Consider the following 20169-nt stretch of genomic DNA (forward strand, 5'->3'; position numbering starts at 1 on the left):
AAGAAGCATATGCATTTAAGAGATTGACTCAGTCAGTGGACATGACAACATCTGAGTTGCAGAGTCTGAGTCTTTACCCGTTAAGATTTGTTCACTTTAAATGTATGGTTCCCTTTCAAAGTTCAAAGTCCCCATTCAGTCGATAATTTCAGCAGTGATTATTCTCCATCCTCTCTAGACTTTGAAATTTAGAGTTAAAAATAATTGTTAAAAATGTTTGGCTGAGGGATTGGGGATTTAGCTCAGTGGTAGAGCAGGCCCTGGGTTTGGTTCCCACCTCCGGAAAAAAAAAAATGTTTGGCTGAGAGAGAAAAGTGGTGGTAGGGAGAAAATATGAATTTCAAGAGCTAAATGGGAGGGGTAGATTTGGCCATTGTATGCATTATGAAATTATTAAATTATTAAAAAGGAAAAAACTTATAGTTTAGCTTACTGGTAAATTTTCGGTTGGAGAAAAGCTTAGATTTATTTCTAAAGCTGTTGTCTGGAGCACTCTCTTCAAGAGAAATGTCAGTTGGCAATAAAAAGGCTATGGTACTTTAAAAGGTGATAAATCCATTGCTAGGATGTAACTGGGTACATCTGAAACTCCATTTCTGTCATCACTAACCTACCTGCTGATTCTAAACACAGTGAAAGAAATTCTTCCAGGATAGTGTCAAAGTTTATTTATTTATTCCCTGTACTGTTCTCAAAGGGACAATGGCTTATAAATTCTTAAGTTTTGTGGTTTGTTTTCAGCACAGGTTACCTCTTTTCTGTGAACTATGTGAAAATGACCACAGTATATGAGAGAACAGAAGGACTAGATATTTGGGTGGGGAATGCAGCCATGCTATCATTGGCTCTTCTCCCAGGAGTCTTGACTATTGGAAGGTTGGCTAAGGATAATGTGGAAGTCAGAGGTGGCTTTCTCCACATTAAGACTTAAGGAGGTCTTGGCAGCTTCTTTGTATTCACCAAAGGAAGTGATTGCCCATACTTAGGGAGGTCCTGTCCCCTAGGACAGACAGGAAGAACCCTAGGCATCTCCCAGTAAGGCTTTCAGAATCAAGTTGCTTGAAGAGCTGGTATAAAGATTATATTTTTGGAGTGTGTTGGGATAGAAATGGGGAAAAACAGAGAGGCAGAACACTGCCCCAGGCCTTCCTGAGGATTCTTGGCTTCTCATCAGGAATTCTTAGCTCAAAATATATCTTTGAATATATTCAATTAGGGACAAAGCTTAACATTCCACTAATTACCAAGGTTTTGGTTAAAAAGCATCCTCTGTGGCTAAGAAACCTGTCTTCTATTCCTGTTACAGGCTTCATCACCTACTACCTGCATATCTTAGAACAGCAACTGTCACACAGTCAGCTCTTGGGAAGCCCCAACTAGCTATATACCCCTATGTGAATTAGTCTAAGCTGATTCCCTTTTACTACCAAAAGGCTGGCACCATGGTATCAGAGTGTTTGAAGCATGTATGATATGAAAAATGCCAAAGACATTAAAAATATACCTAGGAGGCTAGGAAAAACCCCAGACGCAGAAGTAGAATTGACAATAACACGTTGAGAAGAGGGAGAAATAGAAAGGGAGTTACTATTTTATTGGCACTCCTTATGTTTTCAAACCCATTGAATCCATTAGTGTTGCCTATATGGGCATGGATGTATCATCCACTGGAGCATGCGTAGCCTCTCAGGGACCACATACCTGAAGAAAAATGACTTTGCATTTCTCAGCAGACATCAATTGCTCATAGCTTTTCAGCTAGAATAAGGACTTCCCTTGTGGATGTGCGATTTAGGCTGGCTTGGTCTTGTGCATGTAGTCAGAGTCACTATAAGTTCATGTGTGCCCTGGCCCTACACACATGAAGTCCACTGCTGCAAACGTCTACTACCTGTGGCTCTTACAATCTTCCTGCTCCCTCATATGAAGTGATTCTTAAGTCTTAGAGTGAGGGGTATGATTTAAATATACATTTAGAGCTAAGATCCCCATTGAGCAGTTATGGGTCTCTGTATTAATCACTAGTGCAAAACAAACAAACAAACAAACAAACAAAATAGGTTTCTCTGGTGAGGATTGAAGAAATGCATTTATCTGAGCCCAAAGATAAGAGTCTAGGAAATGATTTAAGACTATGCCCACTTAGTAGAATAATAGTATTGTGTTCTCCCTGGAGTCTATGACCTACCAAATAGCCCATGGATGAGCTTTCTCATGGAGTGAGAGGTCGTGGATCCATTTAGAGAGTCATTGTTTCCATAATAGTCATAGCTAGTGGTGTGTTAGTATATCCGGGAGGTCAGTGGTTATTGTAATTTACAGCCTGGTAAGATTATTAATCACTTTCTCCTGCGGAGCATGTACAGAACTTTCTAACTTTCCAACCAAGAGGGATGAAACTTTCAGATCAGTACCACCTTGAGTTCCCTATGTTTTATGATTCAAGTATATCGCATCACCAGCCATCGGGTTTCACAGTCAAGTTTGGGAGGGGACATGCTAGCTTTCCTAATCAAGAGAATGCAATACAAGAGGCAGTCTGTGCTCCCTCTACCTGTGCCCACTCAAGATTATTAAGAGCTGCAGGTTAATGATGAAAGGTCAAGTTGTAGCCCAGAGAGGGATCTCAGGACCTGTGACAGATAAAAGTATTATAAAGCAAAGGACAGTCCTTGACTTCCTGGTACCTCAAACTCTTTGACTTAGTTCTTCGTGCCCCTTGTCTCTATTGTTCTATCCTGGAACCAGGGACATGAAGAGGGGACAGGGGACTGTCTTTCGACACGTGATTATCTTATACATAATAGAGATATAAATCCTGGACCACTGTCTTTTGATAACATTAATTTTCTACAAAATGTACCATCATTTTCCTTTTTGTAGTAGTGTTTGCTATGTATCTTGGTCTAGCTTTGAATCTACAGTGTACTAATCTTCCTGCCTCAACTGGTGGAGTGCTAGAGTTAGCAATGTGAGCCCCCACACTAGTTTTAGATCAACTCTGTATTTCTTTTTCTTAAAGCCTCATTGTGATACCCTCTAGTCAAGTAGATCCCAAAGTGTGTTTCCCTAGAGTAGTAAAATCCTTGTGGACTGAGAACTTACTCAAAGTGGAAACTTGGATCTCTAAGTAGAACCTACTGAATCAGAAGTTCTTGGAGCAGACCCAGAGTGCTGTTTTACCCAGAATTCCATGTGACTTCATGAACATCAATGTATCAAAACTGCTATTCTCCAGTCATGGCTTGCCAGATGATTGGCATCTCTTTGTCAAAGAGGCTTCTTATTCATCTATAGAATGAACTCAGCAGCAGTAGTTATATTTATATGTCTATAATTGTGAATGACATGGGACACTAGAACCCCTGTGAAGATATCTTTATTTTGAATCTCTTGCAATGATGTCACAGATGGGAAATACTTGGATGATGCTTGGTTGCAAAATACAAAAGCCAATTTTTTACCTGAGCAGAAGTGACCAATGAGTGCTACAAAAAGATGAGGCGAACTTGCTTAAGAATCACCTGTGTCATTTGGCTTTATTATGAGATCACGGAACACTTTCAAGTTTAACCAACCTATTATTTTGTTTTCTAGAAGATAGAAATTGTTAAATATGATGATCTACCTTAGAAAGCAGACATTATTGCTTAGAATTATAGTTAGAATAGGATGAAATCTTGCTGGGATCACAGGTTAGGAATATAGGTTCAGAGGAAGGAACTTGACTGACCTATGTGGTCAGAAGAATGCTCGCAATGACATATGACACCAAACCTGAGCTAAAGTAGCTGAAACACAAAGGAAATATGTTATTTTCATTAAAAATAAAAACTAAATGTTGGTTAACTTCAGCAAAGGATTTCTAAAATCAGCAGGTCAGGGGATGGAGAGATGTAACAACTGTTAAGAAGAATGGCTGCTCTTCCCTAAGACTTGGATTTGATTCCCAGAACCTACATGGCATCTCACAACAATCTATTTCCTCTACAAGGAATCTTGAAGTGGAAACTTAAGGGTGGTTTTTGGAAGTTGGTTGGATGGTGTTTTGTTGGGGCAAACATGTGAAGGGATGATGAGTGAAAGACTAAGACTCGTAAAGAAATATTTAGCTGAAGTAGACACAGGAGAAAGGATGTTTTGTTAAATATGTGAAAGGACATGTGACGAAAGATTTTTTTTTTGTTAATGACATATGTGTTGGTTTGCTTATATTGTGTAGTTGAGTTGTGTTTGTCAGGACTTTACAGAGAGAGGCATATTAAAAACTTTTGGTGGTAGGTTGCAGTTTTTGCCATATTTGTGGACTCAGGCTCATTGATAGAGTGAGGTCAGCTGAGATAGATCATGAGTTGAAAAAGACAAGTGCAGAGACAAGCCCCGTGGAAGGCGTATCAAAAGAACTCAAGGGACAGTGATGGGGGCTGAACTATGTTCCTGCTGGTTCCTTCTACTGCTGACTTGTGCTGAGGCTGAGCTCTGGCTCTCTCAGCCAGGTAGTCCCACCACTGCTGATTCCTGTTTGCTATCCTGACTCTACTGAACTGAACTGCTGGTGCATCCTTAAAGTGTTTGTGAGTGGATCGAGCTACCGCTGCTGACCTGTGGACTAAATTGCCAATTTCTGAGAACACAGGTGGGAGTTGCTCCAAAGAACCTTTTCTAAACAGTTCCACTTCCCCTGTATTCTTTCTTTTCTACTACTTCTGGTGGGTGGTGGGTGGACTAAAAGGGAGATTAAAGCATTAAAAAAAACAACATTAAAAATAAGATTTAAAAAAATTAAAGTTACAGGACCTGATGCCCCTTTCTGGCCTCCATGGACACTATACATACAAGAAGTACATACATACTGACATATATACTGACAAAATACTCATACATAAAAGCATTAATAATAACTTTAAAAAGGCTACCAACCTGAGAGAGGAAAAAGATATATATCAGAGGGGCTAAAGAAGAAAAGTGAGAAAGTAAAGTGATGTAATTCTAATACACTAAAATTAAAAAAAGATAAAAGTCAGATTAACTATATCTAAAGCCCAGATTACTTTTATCTTTTTATATAGACAGTTTTGGTTTTCCTTTTTGCTTGTAGCATGATAGCTTTTTCATAGACTCTCATGCTGGAGAAGTTTTATACAGTGCTTTATACAGTGCTTGCCAGACAAGTAGGAGGGACCCAGTTCCAATCCCACATAAAAAACAAACAAACAAAGCAAAACAACAGGGCATCGTAGTGTGCTCCCGCAGACCCAGCACTGGGATGCAAAGACAGGAGTATCCCTGGAGCTTGCCAGTCATGCAATCTATCAAATAGGTGGGAGTGATTGAGGAAGATACTCAGTGTTGGGCTCTGACGTCCACACACAAACATACTATCATTTTTAAAAATTAAGAAGTATCACACTCACACAACACTTTTCTATAAGGAAGAAAACTTTTGCCAACAGCCTTATCAATGTTTATGTAATTCCCTTTGCACAGAATGACATCACATATTGATGTCTAAACACGGTGGCTAGGAAACTGGGAACTAGCCATTCGTTTAAGTCAATTAGGATTCACCCATAATGATCCTTGGGCTGAATGTCCCTGGAAATCAATATGGGATAATTTAGGAGCAAGTTTTAGGGTATATTCCATTTCTATATGAATCTGATTAAGTTAATTATTTTATATTTCAAATTTATTAACTAATAAAACAATGGGTATTCATCAAAACTAATAGTGTAACTTTTAGTGTTTTTAAGAATTTCATGCATATGCAATGATATCTGAAAATTGCATAATATATTATCTTAAATATAACTTTCAAGTGATCATCATACACATCACTAGAAAAGGGTAGTGTTTAAAGTAACATTTTTAAGTCTAAGGAATTTTACTTTACATTCATAATTGTGAAATCTTATTTAATATGTGAAGGTTTTGTCAGTCATTTCTAAGAACAACTGGTGACAATTCTTTGTCCGTTCACATTGGTGAAGCTGTTTCTGGAGGTTTATAGAAAGTAACAAACCACAGATGGTCAGAAAATATGAAAACCAAACAAAACTAGTGTGACTTTTTTTTTCATCATGGTTTTCACACCCGTGTACGAGGTGAGTACGGCCTACAAGCACAGCATTCCAAACACCTTATGCCACAAAAACAGAATTCATGAAAACCTTATCATTTGTTTTTGAGGATTTACTGATCTCAAGCACACACAGTTCACCTGAGCGGATTTTCTCTGCGTTTCCTCCAAGTGAAACTGAGCAAAACAAAGGCCACATTTACAAGCTCTTCCCTCCTAAGCAAAACATCAACTGACTCCTTGCCCTCTCCTGCTGGCCAGGGTAGGTTAATAAGGACACTTGGGGACCAATGGTCATAGAATTTCACAGCAGAAAGAGATTGAGAATTCATCTTCTGTGTGAGAAAAGTAATGGCTGGGGATGAAAAATAACAACAAAGAAAGAAAGAAAGGAAAAGAAAAAAGAAGGAAAGAAGGAGAGAAGTAAAATAAAAACACTTTCCCTAATTAATAGCAAGAGAGAATCCAGGAAAATAAAATAGTATCTGAACTTCCAGCCAATGGACATTCTCAAGCTCCTCCCCACACCCTCATCCACGTCCTCTTGCCTATAGAACTAACAGAGGTATATTTTATTTTATTTATTTTTAGTTCGCATAGTCAACAACATGCAGTTAGTGGTTTTTAAGAAACACTCTCTTCATTCTCAGTTTGTTGGCAAGTGACTTAAAGAGCACCCCTTCTCTTGGAATGTGTGATACATGAGCTTATGAGTTCCCCTGGGCAAAATGATTGTTCGCAGATCAGCTTGTTGCCTAACCCAAACCAATCAAATATGAGGATATGCTTCTTAGATTCTGTAGTAACGAAAACCTTTTCGTTCCTTCTAGGTTTGAAGGTTTGCAGAAAGTTTGGAGCTTGGGAATACTGGTTCTGTCTTGCTACCACTCGCAGCATCTGAGAGATTATTCCAGAACGAGCAAAGCAGATCAGCCTCTGCTGACATCATCTGCACCCGGAACCAGCCTCTTTTATAGGTAACACTAGCGGGCAATTCTTTGGTTAACGGGAGCTAGTAAATCAACTGCTTTAAGTGGGCTTGGCTGAGCTCAAGTCATAATTGAAACACCCTCAAAGATGTTTATAGCTCAGTTCTTCACTTCCCCTCTTTCTCTCTCTTATCTTTTAAGTGTGAAAGGAACACACAGAGTCAATGCCATGGTGATGAGCACAGAGAATTTTCTCTCTCTATCACAATGCTGTGTGATTCACTGTTCGTACTTGGACCACGATTCCTGTAACCGCTTACCTACCTGTGGTGAGCAGTGGGGTCAAACTCTAACCAGTCTTTCTGATTCAAATGTGTGGCTCTCATTCATTCATTCAGGAACTCTCGACTACGCACTAGTTAGTTCCAGATAACTTCTTCGAGTCTGTGACCCTATTAATAGTTTGCTCTGTGTATACTTTTCCTTCACACTCTCAAACTCTGGAGGCACATAGTACTTTCCTCAAAGCCATCCTCGCTAACTGTACACAACATCATATTGTAGCGGGTGGCTTCTTCCCTTTGCTGAGCTGTATTTCAGAAGCTTAGGAATTTCCCAACTCATCCGGGTTCTCCCCAAGACATTAGATTCACCAACTCAGGAATCCTGCACCATTCTCTTCCCACCCCATACTCTACTGATATATGGCCCATGTCTGTGCCTCCTTCTTTCTCCTTTTGGTCAGTTTCACCCTGTGATTTTCTTAACCCTTTAAAGACTTTTACCCACACTTCCCACTCCACAGACTTCTTTCACGTTTCCATCCTCACCCTTGACTGCTATTACTAATGTAATACGGTAACCAAGAGTTTTTAAAAACCTTAATGGTTGGAAGTGAGAGAACCTGACATTTGAAAAGTTTTTTTTAAATTATATATTCTACAGAGACTTAATTTTAACTTCTGTGCAGACTGTTCCTTTGTTTTATTGAAAAATCCTTTGAATAGGCCTCTTAGTTGCACTAAAGGGAAGCTTCTAATCTGACATACAGGAGACTGAAAGAACAGAATTGAGCACAGCAACTACTTTGAAGAGTCATGAACGAGGCTGTCCTTGAACATGCAGATGCACCAATGCAGATTCCTCATCCTACCATTTTTATATACATGGATTTTGATTATATTCTTCTAGTCCAGAGGTTAATCCTAGGAGAGAAAGGTCAAACTGAACATTAACCTTGCTGGTCCTCTTATGTTAACCTGGACTCGAGATTCTGAATTCAAGGTAGGAAAACGTTGAAAGGCTTCCGTATGGAATGGCAACCTGTTTTCTATCAGGTAGACATAAATGCTGAGAGGATATAATGGGGTCTCTGTGGAAGGGATGTACTCTGAGTTCTGAAAGCACCCATTAATTTGAACTTCATGAACTGGAGAAAGGCATTCAGCTCCTGCTTCAGAGCCTGCCTATATTATTTGGACATAAAAATAATGGCCTACACAAACAAACAGGTTGGAGCCAGCACTGGCTGCTGAGCAATGTGACAAGACAGATTGGTGAGATAGACATTCAGTGGACATTTTCAAAATCTTTAAGATGGCGGAAGGTAGCCAAACAGCAAAGGAATTCTAATTAGCAATGACTAACACAATCAGAGACCCTGGGGTTAGAACTTCCCAGCTCTCTACTCTAATTGATATCCCCTGTCGCATTTCAGTGTTCATATATTTAGCACATTCTTAATGCTCTGCACCTTGAAACCTCTTATTAGAAGCTGTGTCCTGAAGAATGGTCTTGGAAAGCTACAGCAGAGAACAGATTCATTGGAAACACACGCACGTCTAGTCATGGCTGGTTTGGAATCCAGACTCTAAATGGTTACCACACACTACTCCCTCTAGTTACACCTGGCTGCTATTCCTTGGAGTTTTTCTATCTTGATTCTCAGTCTCTGTAACACCCAGTTTTTCTTTTGGGGGCAGGCTTGCCCTCAGTGATCTCATTTCTCTTCACTTTTCTCGTTCTATTATAATCCCCATTGGATGCTGATAGTGACTTAGCATGTTCAGTCAATATGTGCAAGGCCAATGGAAGTTTACGGCAAATCCCTGCACCAAATGATCTCAAGGTTCTCCACTCGCAAGTACTCACTTGGTGTCTGCCAGTGTAACTTTTTCAAGTGTTGACTGGCATCAGTGCAGTCTCAATTCACTATGGCCCTCCCCAAGACAAGAACTCAGGCTTAGTTAGAATGCTAGTCAAGAGACGATGTGTTAGCAGGGGTTAGACCCCTTCCATCATTTTGTACATACTTTTATTCCATAGCTGTCTGCATTTTCTTCAAAACTCCAAACTGCTCTCAGGAAATTATTTGATATTTTTCCTTAGTGGGCTTAAATTCTGTATCTTAATATATTCTGTAACCCAAGCAAAGTGTATCACATTTTACCTGAACGATAAAAATAATGGTTACAATCCAGCTTTTCCTCCACCTGGCATTATGTCACATGCAGTCCTCATGTCAACTCACATCTGTATTTCATAAGTGGAAAGATTAAGTACCTTTATTTCAGTCTTGAATGGAGAGTCCTCACTTTGAATGACCTGTTCTTTTTAAGTCCAAAATAAAATAGGAAGTCGTGGTTTTGAGATATTAGCGAACACAGCATACAGCTTAACCCTGGTTTTCGTGAAGGCAGGGATGCTGCTTTGCTTGGCAAATAAGGACACATGGATTCTTTTTAGATCACATGGATACAACTGTAACTTTGAAAATTAATAGCGACCGATTAACTATAATTTCGACTTTATTCTATGTTAACCTTTTCTTCAGTCTAATCCATTTTCAAATATCTCCATGGAACACGGACAGAACAGTTTACTTTCTTGAAGGAATTCTAGATCCAATTTTTAGAAGCCAGTGTATCTTACAATGTAAATTAACATGCAACTAAATGCTGGCTAAGTCTTTCTTTTACACAACCTGTTTTACTAGAATTCCTAAGGCAAACTGCAAACTCATCTCAGAAATATCCTTAGCTCCATGCTCCAGGCCTTACAAAGTAGACAGGAAATCCATTTGTATTGTGGGGTTTTGCTTGAAAAATGCCTTAAGTACACATTCCCAGCACAAAACTGGACGGTGCTTTAGAAGTAGTTGCAGGTCTAGCGGCTGGCCTGATGCAAGCAATGCTTAGCCATAGGCTTGGCGGGAGCCAGAGCTCCAGGGCATAGCTTTGATTCTCTTCAAGGCAGCAGTGTATTGACAAAAGATCGTAGCTGGGCAAAGATGAGAAAGAATAGCCTCCACATATCATGGAATCTACAAATTTGTGATCAAACGGTTCATAAAAATCTCTGAAAGTCTCTCTCTCTCTCTCTCTCTCTCTCTCTCTCTCTCTCTCTGTGTGTGTGTGTACATTTGTATACATTTGTATAGGTGAGTAAAAGAAGATATCAGATCTAACTCTCTAGTTGTCTGTTTGTTTACCTTATTCCCTTGAGTTCCCTCAGTGAACTGGAAGCTCTCTACCTTCCTCTGTCAGAAAACTCCAGAAATTCCAACCCGCACTGGGGTAAAAGGAGATCCTGCAATGCCTGACTTTCTTACACAAATGCTGGGGACCTTCCTGCTTGGGCAGCAGCTACTTTTATACAGAGCAGTCATTCCAGTCTTGAAAATACCTGTGAGTCCACTGTAACTAAATAGATTAGGCGGTGAATTGTAGTTAGTAACCCAACTGCAGTGTCAATGCTAGGGGCTCTAATTCTCCAGTGTACTCTCCTGAGCAGGCTACGTAAATGTTTCTGGGATTCATCGTCCTTCTGCTCAAAACAGTAATAGGAGAACTTGTATCTCAGAGGGCTGCTGTGATGTTTAAATGAGCTTTAGCGCTCCCATTAGTAAAATGCAGAAAAGTAATCACCCTGATTATTGCATAAGATTGTGGAGAGCTGGTAACCTTTAGACAGTGGTGTAAATTTAGAGCATTATTAATCTAATAAACATGATGCCGTGGAAGGATTTAAACACAGGAACAGGGCTCCAGGGCTATAGTTCATTTTGTGAAGCACTTGCCTAGCATGCACAAAGCCGTGCGTTTAATTCCCAGAACTACATAAACTAGAGTTTATGTAAGTCGGTAAATAATTCACTGTCCTGGCCCCTAACCCACAGTGGGAACAAGTACCACAACACAAGTTAAATTTTTACCATTGTGCTGAACCTTTTTTCCTGTACTAAAGAGTAATTTTCGAATGTAAAAGCATTAAAAAAAATGTAACTTGTATTCAAATGACTTGGGAATCATGGAGACCTAAGCTAGCAAAATAACCGTGAAGTTATAATTTCCATGGGAAGGACATTATCTAAGAATGAATAAATATAGAATATTATCAATCAAATAAAGTTGCAAACCTCCAAAGAAGTGTCGAATTTTAAAGATCTTACATTTTATAAATAAATGTAACACATAATATCTGATCAAAGGCAGACAGAAGAACCTTAAACCTGCTAAGTTCAACAACTTGTGAACTATAAGTAATACACCTAAAAGCAAAAGTCTAAGAAACTACAGGGGCACCTTTTGCATTTAGCACACACCTACTCTGTCCCCTTGGAATGACTACCTATGCCATATGTCTTCAATTAAGACCAACCAAGCAAACAACTCAGGGAAGGACTGTAAAGTAAAAAGAACCTGTGATTTTCACCTCTTTATGACTCCAAACTAGGGTAGGGGCATGGTAGTGCACGCCTTTAATCCCAGCACTGGGAAGCAGGTGGATCTCTGTGAGTTTGAGGCAGCCTGGTCTACAGAGTGAGGCCAGCACAGTCTGGGCTACACAAAGAAACCCTGCCTCCAAACAAAACAAAACAAAAACAAACAGAAAAACAAAAGAACAAATAAACAAAAACCTATAACCAGAGAAATTATATTCTACAGACCAAGGATGAATCACCTGTGCCTTACAGCCTACAATGTGAATCTTTCTCTAAAAATCAAAAACATTTTAATTGTGGGGTGTATAAAAGTTTAACTTAGGATTCAAGAGCTTCAAAATTACTTGATTAGTGAAACCAGTAAAATTAAATATTATTCGTGGTGTAACCTCCATAAGTAGAGGAGAGAAAAATAGAGAATAAAATATTTTAATATGTCACTGGAAAATACATGGTATTCAGTGGGAGAATTCAGAACATTGGGGCTAAGGTGGGACCAATACTTTGATGAATAATTTCTTTATACATTTGACTTAGTCATACTGTTACAGGCATTTATTTCAATTACTTGAATAAGAGGGTGAAAATCTAAAAATGCCTAGCTCAGTCCCTGACCAACATAAATGTTTTGCCTGTTAGCTAGATGTACATGTGAAGTTCAGTACACAGAGACCAGTAGTCGCAACCTACCTTTACCCGTCTCACCTTCTCCAGCATCAGACTTGAGCTATGTGAACATGAGCAGAGGGGACAGGCCCATAGCACGTACACACTCCTTGCCTTCTACATACTCTACTGCTACAGGTAGGTCAATGATAGGTGAGGAAATAATAGGGTAAGGATCTTAATGATCTTCTCATGTTACTGCAATCTATATAAATTCTTAAACACTGGTTCTTTTATTTCAACCTACAAATTTATGAGTCCTTCAGAGATTATTAATTCAAGAGTACACCTTGAACCTTATTTTCTCAGAAATTATGACTGCACTGATGGAGTTACAGTCCTGACTCCTGTATGGGAATTAAGTGCAGCCTCTTCCTTTGCACCGTTTATCAGGACTTTATGGCACATCCAGAAACCTCTTCCTAATTTCCTTTTGTCTTTGACCTGAACGCTGGAAGTGTGTGCCTCTCTCTGCTCCTGAATTCACTCAGCTCTGAATTCAGGGGCCAATTTCTTTCTCTTGTAACTTTTGCTTTCTTTGGTAGGAAATTCAGGACCCTACCTCAGTGTTTTCTGAGTACCAGGAGATAGTAGTCAAATCACTTGAATTTACAGGGGATTTGATGGGGGATTTGGCTGAGAGTCACAGTATTGTGTTGATAACCCTCTTCAAATAAATGTCCCTATCCAAACCTCACCCAACTGCCAACTGCAATGTGAGGTTTGGGGCATGAAATACTTAGTTAACCCTCAAAAGCCTTCCACATAGGCTCTGATGATTCTACCTTATGGGTTTCGCACACCTGTTCTAATAAGAGATTTTGTATTCTGAGATTGTAGAAGAAACTCTTATATTAGTGAAAACTAGCTTAAGCCTACATATATTTTTGATATTTAAAAGTCTAAGAACAGTGAAGATGAAGAAACAAGAAATTATTTTTGTTCAATAAATGTACTGTCGACTATTTTATTATATTCAAGTGTTTGGACTAAATAATTTTTAAAAAGAATAATATTCCAGTTAACTAGGTACATGAAAATTAACTTCAAATTTTAATAAGATCTTGACTGTTGCTTCATACTAAGGATTGCTAATTTGCTTTGTCATAGAGAAGGGTCAAAAAGAGAGACAGAGAGGAGAAGCAATGAAGACATATTGGGTGGAGCAATGACTCACCTTGTCTCGTCGATGTAAACAGCTTCCAGTACAGATGCCGCATATTCGATATTCTTCTTTAGGTCGACAACGTTGACATCACCTTTCTCCAGCTGCTTCACTAAGCATCTTAGTCTATTTCCAAAATGGAGAGAGAGAGAGAAATAGTTTTTTTTTATAACCAAGTAGAAATAGCTCAGTGTCAAACACACAAACTAAATACAACAGTTAACATAACTACTTCTAGGTCATCATTTAGAAATATTTTTATTTTGTACAATTAAAACCAATCTTATTAATGTAAGTAATTATTAGAAATGGTATTCACATCTCAGGAATATTACAAATATTAGTGTGTAGTATAATACCCATATTCAAGGTCAGTTCTCTTGAAAATTCAAGACAACATGTTCAAGACACTTTCCTAAGAATAAAGTTTAGGCTTAGAATTTAGTCTGTGATCCTTCTGCTTCCTCAGGGCTGACTACATTATCTTTGGACAGCACCTTGACTATTCTTCACTATTTGCAACAAAGGCAGAAAGATGAAAGATGAAGCTTGATTCCAGGAGATGAACAACTCTGTCCCAGTGACCTCTCCCCTCCATGACACTTTCTCAGCCCAGTCCTACAGCAATGGACTGAAATACCCAAACCCAGGAACCAAGAGAAATCTTCCTCATTTAAATCATTTCCATCTGGTATTAGTTAGAGTGAGAAACATTTATCAGCACCAGTTTGCTACAATTTTTTTTAAGCCAGGGTGAGTCTGAAAAATATTTTCTCTTGGCATTTTCCACAAGACCAGGAGTTTCAATTCTTAGAGAAATTTCAAAGTGGGAAGTGCAACTAAGTCAGGTCTAGAATGCCGATTGACAGGGTTGGGGATTTAGCTCAGTGGTAGAGTGCTTGCCTAGTAAGCGCAAGGCCCTGTTCGGTCCCCAGTTCCAAAAAAAAAAAAAAAAAAAGAGAAAAAAAAAGTAGAATGTCGATTGACAGATTCTGAGATGATTAAGGTCAATGTTTTAGGACCCTGAATTTGGAGATAATGGTCTTACAGCAATAGACATCCAACACAGTGAGATAATACAAGCGATCTGGATATGAGTGTAACACTTTGGGGAACTTCTATGCATTACATTGTAAAGCACACATTTTTGGAAGTGTTTTCCTGGGCTGAACTGGAACCACATTACTTATCCAGACCCACTGTCTTTCATAGACTACAGAGGACCATAAACTCCTTTCTGTACCCAGAAAAGCAATAGGAAGATGCCTTAGCTATTTCCCTAAACTGTCAGACACTTTCATTTCATCTCTGTTAAGAGGCGAAGGCAGAACACACCTACACTCGAGCACTACCTGAAATAGGATGGCTTTAATTTTCTGGCAGTTTACTTTTAGTGATTTCCAATACCGAGCTTTATTATATCTGAGAAGGAATTGGGAGCTTTGCAAAAGGCAGTTGACATTCCTCCACCTGGAGAAACATTTTTCTCTATAGAAAATGTCACAGCTTAGTTAAAACTTCTCAAGGAGGTGTGAATTATCACACGTTCACAACATTAATTTTGTGTAATAAAATACCCGCAGACATCACTACGTGAGTTGTACATAGAAAATGTCTTACACAGAGTTGGCACAGGGAGACAAAGTCCAACTCGCGGAAAGTACGACTCTAACAAGCCCCATAGAAGGCAGTGGTAAGCCTGGGGTGGAGGCTTTGTGCAGCATGTGAGGATAGTGAAGTGGCACAGAAAGGATTTGGAAACTTCTGACCCATACCCTTTAAATTTAGTCAAATTGCCTTTCATTTATGAAAGCACAAAGGATTTTTCACTTCCATTACTCTGTACTAGTGTAAATATTTATTGTGAATACACTGTTCTTGTGAAAGGTGAGTACTGTTTGACTGTAGCTGACTTTGCAAACAGTATGTTTTCTACATAACGATTGTTGATGCCTGAATAGTATTCCAATAGACATGCACTACGTCTTCCTCATTTACTCACTGAGATGGGACACTGAAGTTGTTTTGCTTTTGGGCTCTAATGAGTAGTATTGGAATAAACATATACAGAAGTCTCTTGCATACTCTGATTTTATATTGCTTTATATGTTGTCACTTGGCTATTTTCTTCAAACTGAAAAACCTCCCTCACCATGCCAAGGGAGGACTTACAAGCAACCTAGAAGATTCTGTCAAATCTCTAGGTAAGTCTATTTGGACATTTCCAATTGGGAATTCATTGAGGGGGAAACTTGACCTTCTCATGGGCTTGGGGAAAGAGAATGTCACCAGAGTATAAGTTATCTGGCAGGCTGTGATGTGAGCTGCCTTAGCAAGTGTATCTTCGCTTTCATGATGTTGACGCCTCAGAAACAGCAAACAAGGAAAACCTTTCTCCCTTAAGTTGTTTCTGTCAAAAATTGACATCCTACAGATGAAAACATAAGTAATGCACCACCCCAAGAATGTCAGAGAAACAAGATGGAAGTGATCTGTGCCAGAAATGGTGGCATGATCCTCTAGCTGCAGCACTTGGCATCTGAACCAAGAAGAAGGTGTCAGCACAAGACCACTCGGGGCTACAATTACTTTAAGATTCCTATGTACACAACTAAACCTAATTCTGAAGAATCAAATGTATAATAAATGAATCAAAATGAAGAACTTGAGAATAAAGAAAGGTTCATACAAAACCAGAGGAGCACTTCTTGGAAAGTTACATACAGGTGGGTTCCTAACTCAGAGAGCCTGAGTGGTCCCCAGAAAGCCACTTGATCAGTAGTAGCCTGTTACGGTAAGAGTCCATCATATATGGACAATAGGCTTGTGCATCAGAAATGTGAACAAGTTTTATAAAGAAAAGTATTTCCTACCCTAAAAGACTGACATATATTTTGGGATGATTAGGATTCCCCCCCTTTTACCTCTCTTGTCTATAAGCAAAATATACTTATTACTGAGTGAACCTGCATATATGTATATGAATGTAAGAATGTTTATGAATAAAACTGAAAACATGATATACACACATGAAAAATTGTATCCAAGTTCTCCACTCTTATTAGAATCTTTTTATCATCATCATCATCACATCACCACCACCACCATCATCGTCATCTTTAACTGCTTATGTTGCTATGTTTTGTTTTGTTTTTACTAAACTACCAGATATATCTGGGAAAATACCTATCTCATAAAACCTATGAAGTTTTTATCCACATTTAGCGACCAAAACATGATTCACTTATTCCTTTTACACACACACACACACACACACACACACACACACACACACACTGATAAATCTCCTTATTTGTTCTGACATGGTCGCGTATTTAGCAGACACATGAAGAGGTAGAAAAAATGGTCAATAATGAGGTAGAAAAAATGATCAATAATGAGGTGTTAAGGTGTGTCTAAAAAGAATCACATAATCATAGGTGAGGACAGCAGAAAGGAGGTTCCTGGGCTGGGAGGGCACATGGAGATGGGACACAGAGGAGAAATGAGAAAAGAGAAAGAGAAAATGAAACGTTTGTTTGAAAAGTGCTCTAATGACACCATAAAGGCCTACAGAATCAACTCACCTGGTAAAAAGAGGCTCATAGAGATTGAACCATCAAAGAGTATGTGTGCAATGGATCCGGCCCACTCCATGCATGTAACAAACGTGCAGTTTGGTCTACTCGCTGATCCTTCAATAGCTGGAACAGTGTTGTCTCTGACTCTGTTGCCTGCCCTTGGATCCCTTTCCCCTGACTGGGCTGCCTTGTCTAGGCTCAATAGGAGAAGTCCTACTATAACTTGACATACCAAGGCTGGTATGTCCAGAGGAGACTTCCCCTTCTCTGAGGAGAAAAGGAAGAGGTGAGGAATAGGAGGTGGGGATGAGGTCAACTGGAAGGAGAAAAGGGAGGGGAAGCTGTGATTGGAATCAACTGTAAATATGAAATCAGTAATAAAGAAGTGCCATAATGAAACCTAATTCTTTGTAAGAAAATAAAACGAAAAGAAAGACAAATATTGGCCCAAATGCAACAGGAAAGACTAAAATGATCAACGAAGTTGTTAAAATGCAATTTATTAGAATAAAATCATAAAAAGAAGACTGTGATAATACATTTAACAACTCTGTCAGAAGGATCCTTGAGAGATGCAGACTACTAAATCTCCAGAAGAAATGGATCAGACTGAATTTGAGTTAGAAGTCCTCCCCAGGAACCACGAGAGTAGCATTGGAGTTGAAAGAAACCTGGCGGTGGACGCTAGTGCTCACATTAAATACAGACACAGTAAGGACAGATGACGTCACCACTATCAGGACAAGAAGCTACTGAGCGACTTTCAGGAAGTCCTGCCTGCCTTGGAGCCTAACACAGCACAAAGGAGCAACGAGGACCCTGTAGAAAAGGAAATTATCGACCAAAGGTTAAGGATCAGGAAATTAACACCTGTGCCTCATCAAAGCAGCAGCACCTTCAGAAGCAAGGCCATTTCACACTCTGTCACACTGCACTGCACTGGGAACTGGTGAGTTATGGGCTACACAGTTCCCTAAAAATGTGAATCCCTGACAGAAATGATGCGGAAAACCGTGGGATCGGTGGATTCTGACGGTACAGTGTTGGGGCTGCATGGAATAGCATCCTACTGGATCCCAGGCATTTACTAAGGGATGCACCGTTGGCACTTTCATAGCCCTAACAAACTTAACTGTGGAAGATGATCCTATCCCTGACTTTTCCTAATTATGTCTAGGCCACTGTGTAAGTAAAAGTGTGTGTGTGTGTGTGTGTGTGTGTGTGTGTGTGTGTGTGCGCGCGCGCGCGTGTGCGTGCACGTTAGGAGCATATTTTATACCTCAAGTGTGCGCAATATAAAACAGCATGTGATCAGCTTTATTATAGTAGCCTTAAACAATATAAGCCTTCAATGCACTTAGATGTGATTATAGTCTTCATTTAAAGAAACAGAGGAATCCTATTGACAGACAAGATTGTGTCCAGGACTCTTACGGATACCCATGTCTCTGTCTCAAAGTTTTCAGAAACTGGCATAGTCTTTGCATCTCTCCTAGGCCATGTTCCTGTGGTCACTTATAACCTATAATGCTGTATCCATACTGTATTTGTAGATGCTATGCTGTATCCTTTAGGGCACAGTGACAGAAGGAAAGGTCTGTGGATGTCCAATTTAGATGCAATATTTCTTCATTGCTTTCAAAGCTTGAGTGGATGAATCAAGAGACATGGGACCCATGAGCACAGAGCTCCTGCCACTGTGGTGAGTGGTTTATTCTAAGTCTAAAATTATATCCAGTCTTCACCCTTCTCTAGTGAGAAGCTAGTCAAGTATTTATCACTCGTTCAAGGGATGTTAGCTTATTGTTTTACAGAAATAGGCATTGCATGATTCCCAGCATGTAAAAGAAGAATTCCCTTTTAAGTACAGAGATTGTTAGAAAGACCTTCAAGAACCCCTTCTTTCTCCTTGGAGACAGAACAAACAAAATAAAAACCTGTACAACTCTAAGACAGAAAGAATTAATCATTTAGACCTAGTGACTGTTAACAGCTCAGAAACACTATGATTTCAATAAATTTATGCTAAAACGTAATAAATGCATTTGAGGCTGTGTCTTGATGAAAAGAGAGAGACTTTTGCCCGCTAATGAGTTATTTACTCAAATCAAGGCGACAGGCTACAAATAAGGAGCAATCATTACAGCTGCGCTGGAGAGCAACTTAACATCTTAAATGTCAGCCTCCTGGACGTTTGAGAACTCATTTAGCACTCAGCTCAGCTGTATTTTGTCAAATACCTCCCATTTGTCCCTCCTATCTCTGTGGCTCTCTATTATGGGCCTTAGACAGAGACTGACCTATATGGGGGTCAGGGGAGAGAGAGAACCGAGAGAGAGAGAGAGAGAGAGAGAGCTTATATTGTAAATCAGAAGCATGGAGCACCAGTGAGGGAGGACTGGAGGCTTCGTGGAACTTTTTCAGTCACCTTGAATGATCCTCCTCCCCCTTCTCCCCCTTCCTCTTCCTCTTTCTCCTTTCCTTCCTTCTCCATCTTCCTCCTCCCTTTCCTCCTCCTCCTCCTCCTCTTCCTCCTCCTCTTCTACAAAGGAAACATTTTAGGGAAGCTCAACACAAATCTCTTCCTATCCTGCCATCTTTCTCTCTTCCTTTCCCCCCTCCCTCCCTCATCTTTGCCTGTCCTCTTCCAGTCTCTTAATTATTCCATCTCCTTGCTGTGTTCTTCTCTTTTCTCTGAATGTTTATACCCATTCTGTTCCTTGATGCTTCTGGTCTACGGGCATCCCTGAGGATGTAACTCTGGCTGCATCAGTGAATACTGTCCGAGTGTAAAGACTATTCCTCTCTTCTCCCATCACCTGTGGAGAATCTGCCTCCCACAACACTCCCCACTGGAGCAGGGTCACCGCCCCGTCCATGGGTGTTCACAGCAGCCCTGCAAATTCACTGAGAAGACTAAAGGCAGGAAAGCCAAGGAAGCTTTCCCCTACTTGACACCCTTCCACTGCTTCACAGAAGGGAATAATACAGACCCAAGTGCTGCCTTCTAGATCGTTTGTACTGAT

General features: G+C 39.7%; 1 protein-coding gene across 1 annotated transcript in view; it reads right to left on the minus strand.

Moving 5' to 3' along the window:
- Window positions 1-20169, minus strand: part of Pde1a (phosphodiesterase 1A) — a 274051-nt gene that overhangs the window by 68582 nt on the left and 185300 nt on the right. The window contains exon 3 of the mRNA XM_032903560.1: window positions 13575-13688. Within this exon, the coding sequence (XP_032759451.1) occupies window positions 13575-13688 (114 nt within the window). The remainder of the gene's footprint in view (window positions 1-13574; window positions 13689-20169) is intronic.

Source organism: Rattus rattus, chromosome 5 (assembly GCF_011064425.1).
Source record: "Rattus rattus isolate New Zealand chromosome 5, Rrattus_CSIRO_v1, whole genome shotgun sequence".
Lineage (NCBI taxonomy): Eukaryota > Metazoa > Chordata > Mammalia > Rodentia > Muridae > Rattus > Rattus rattus.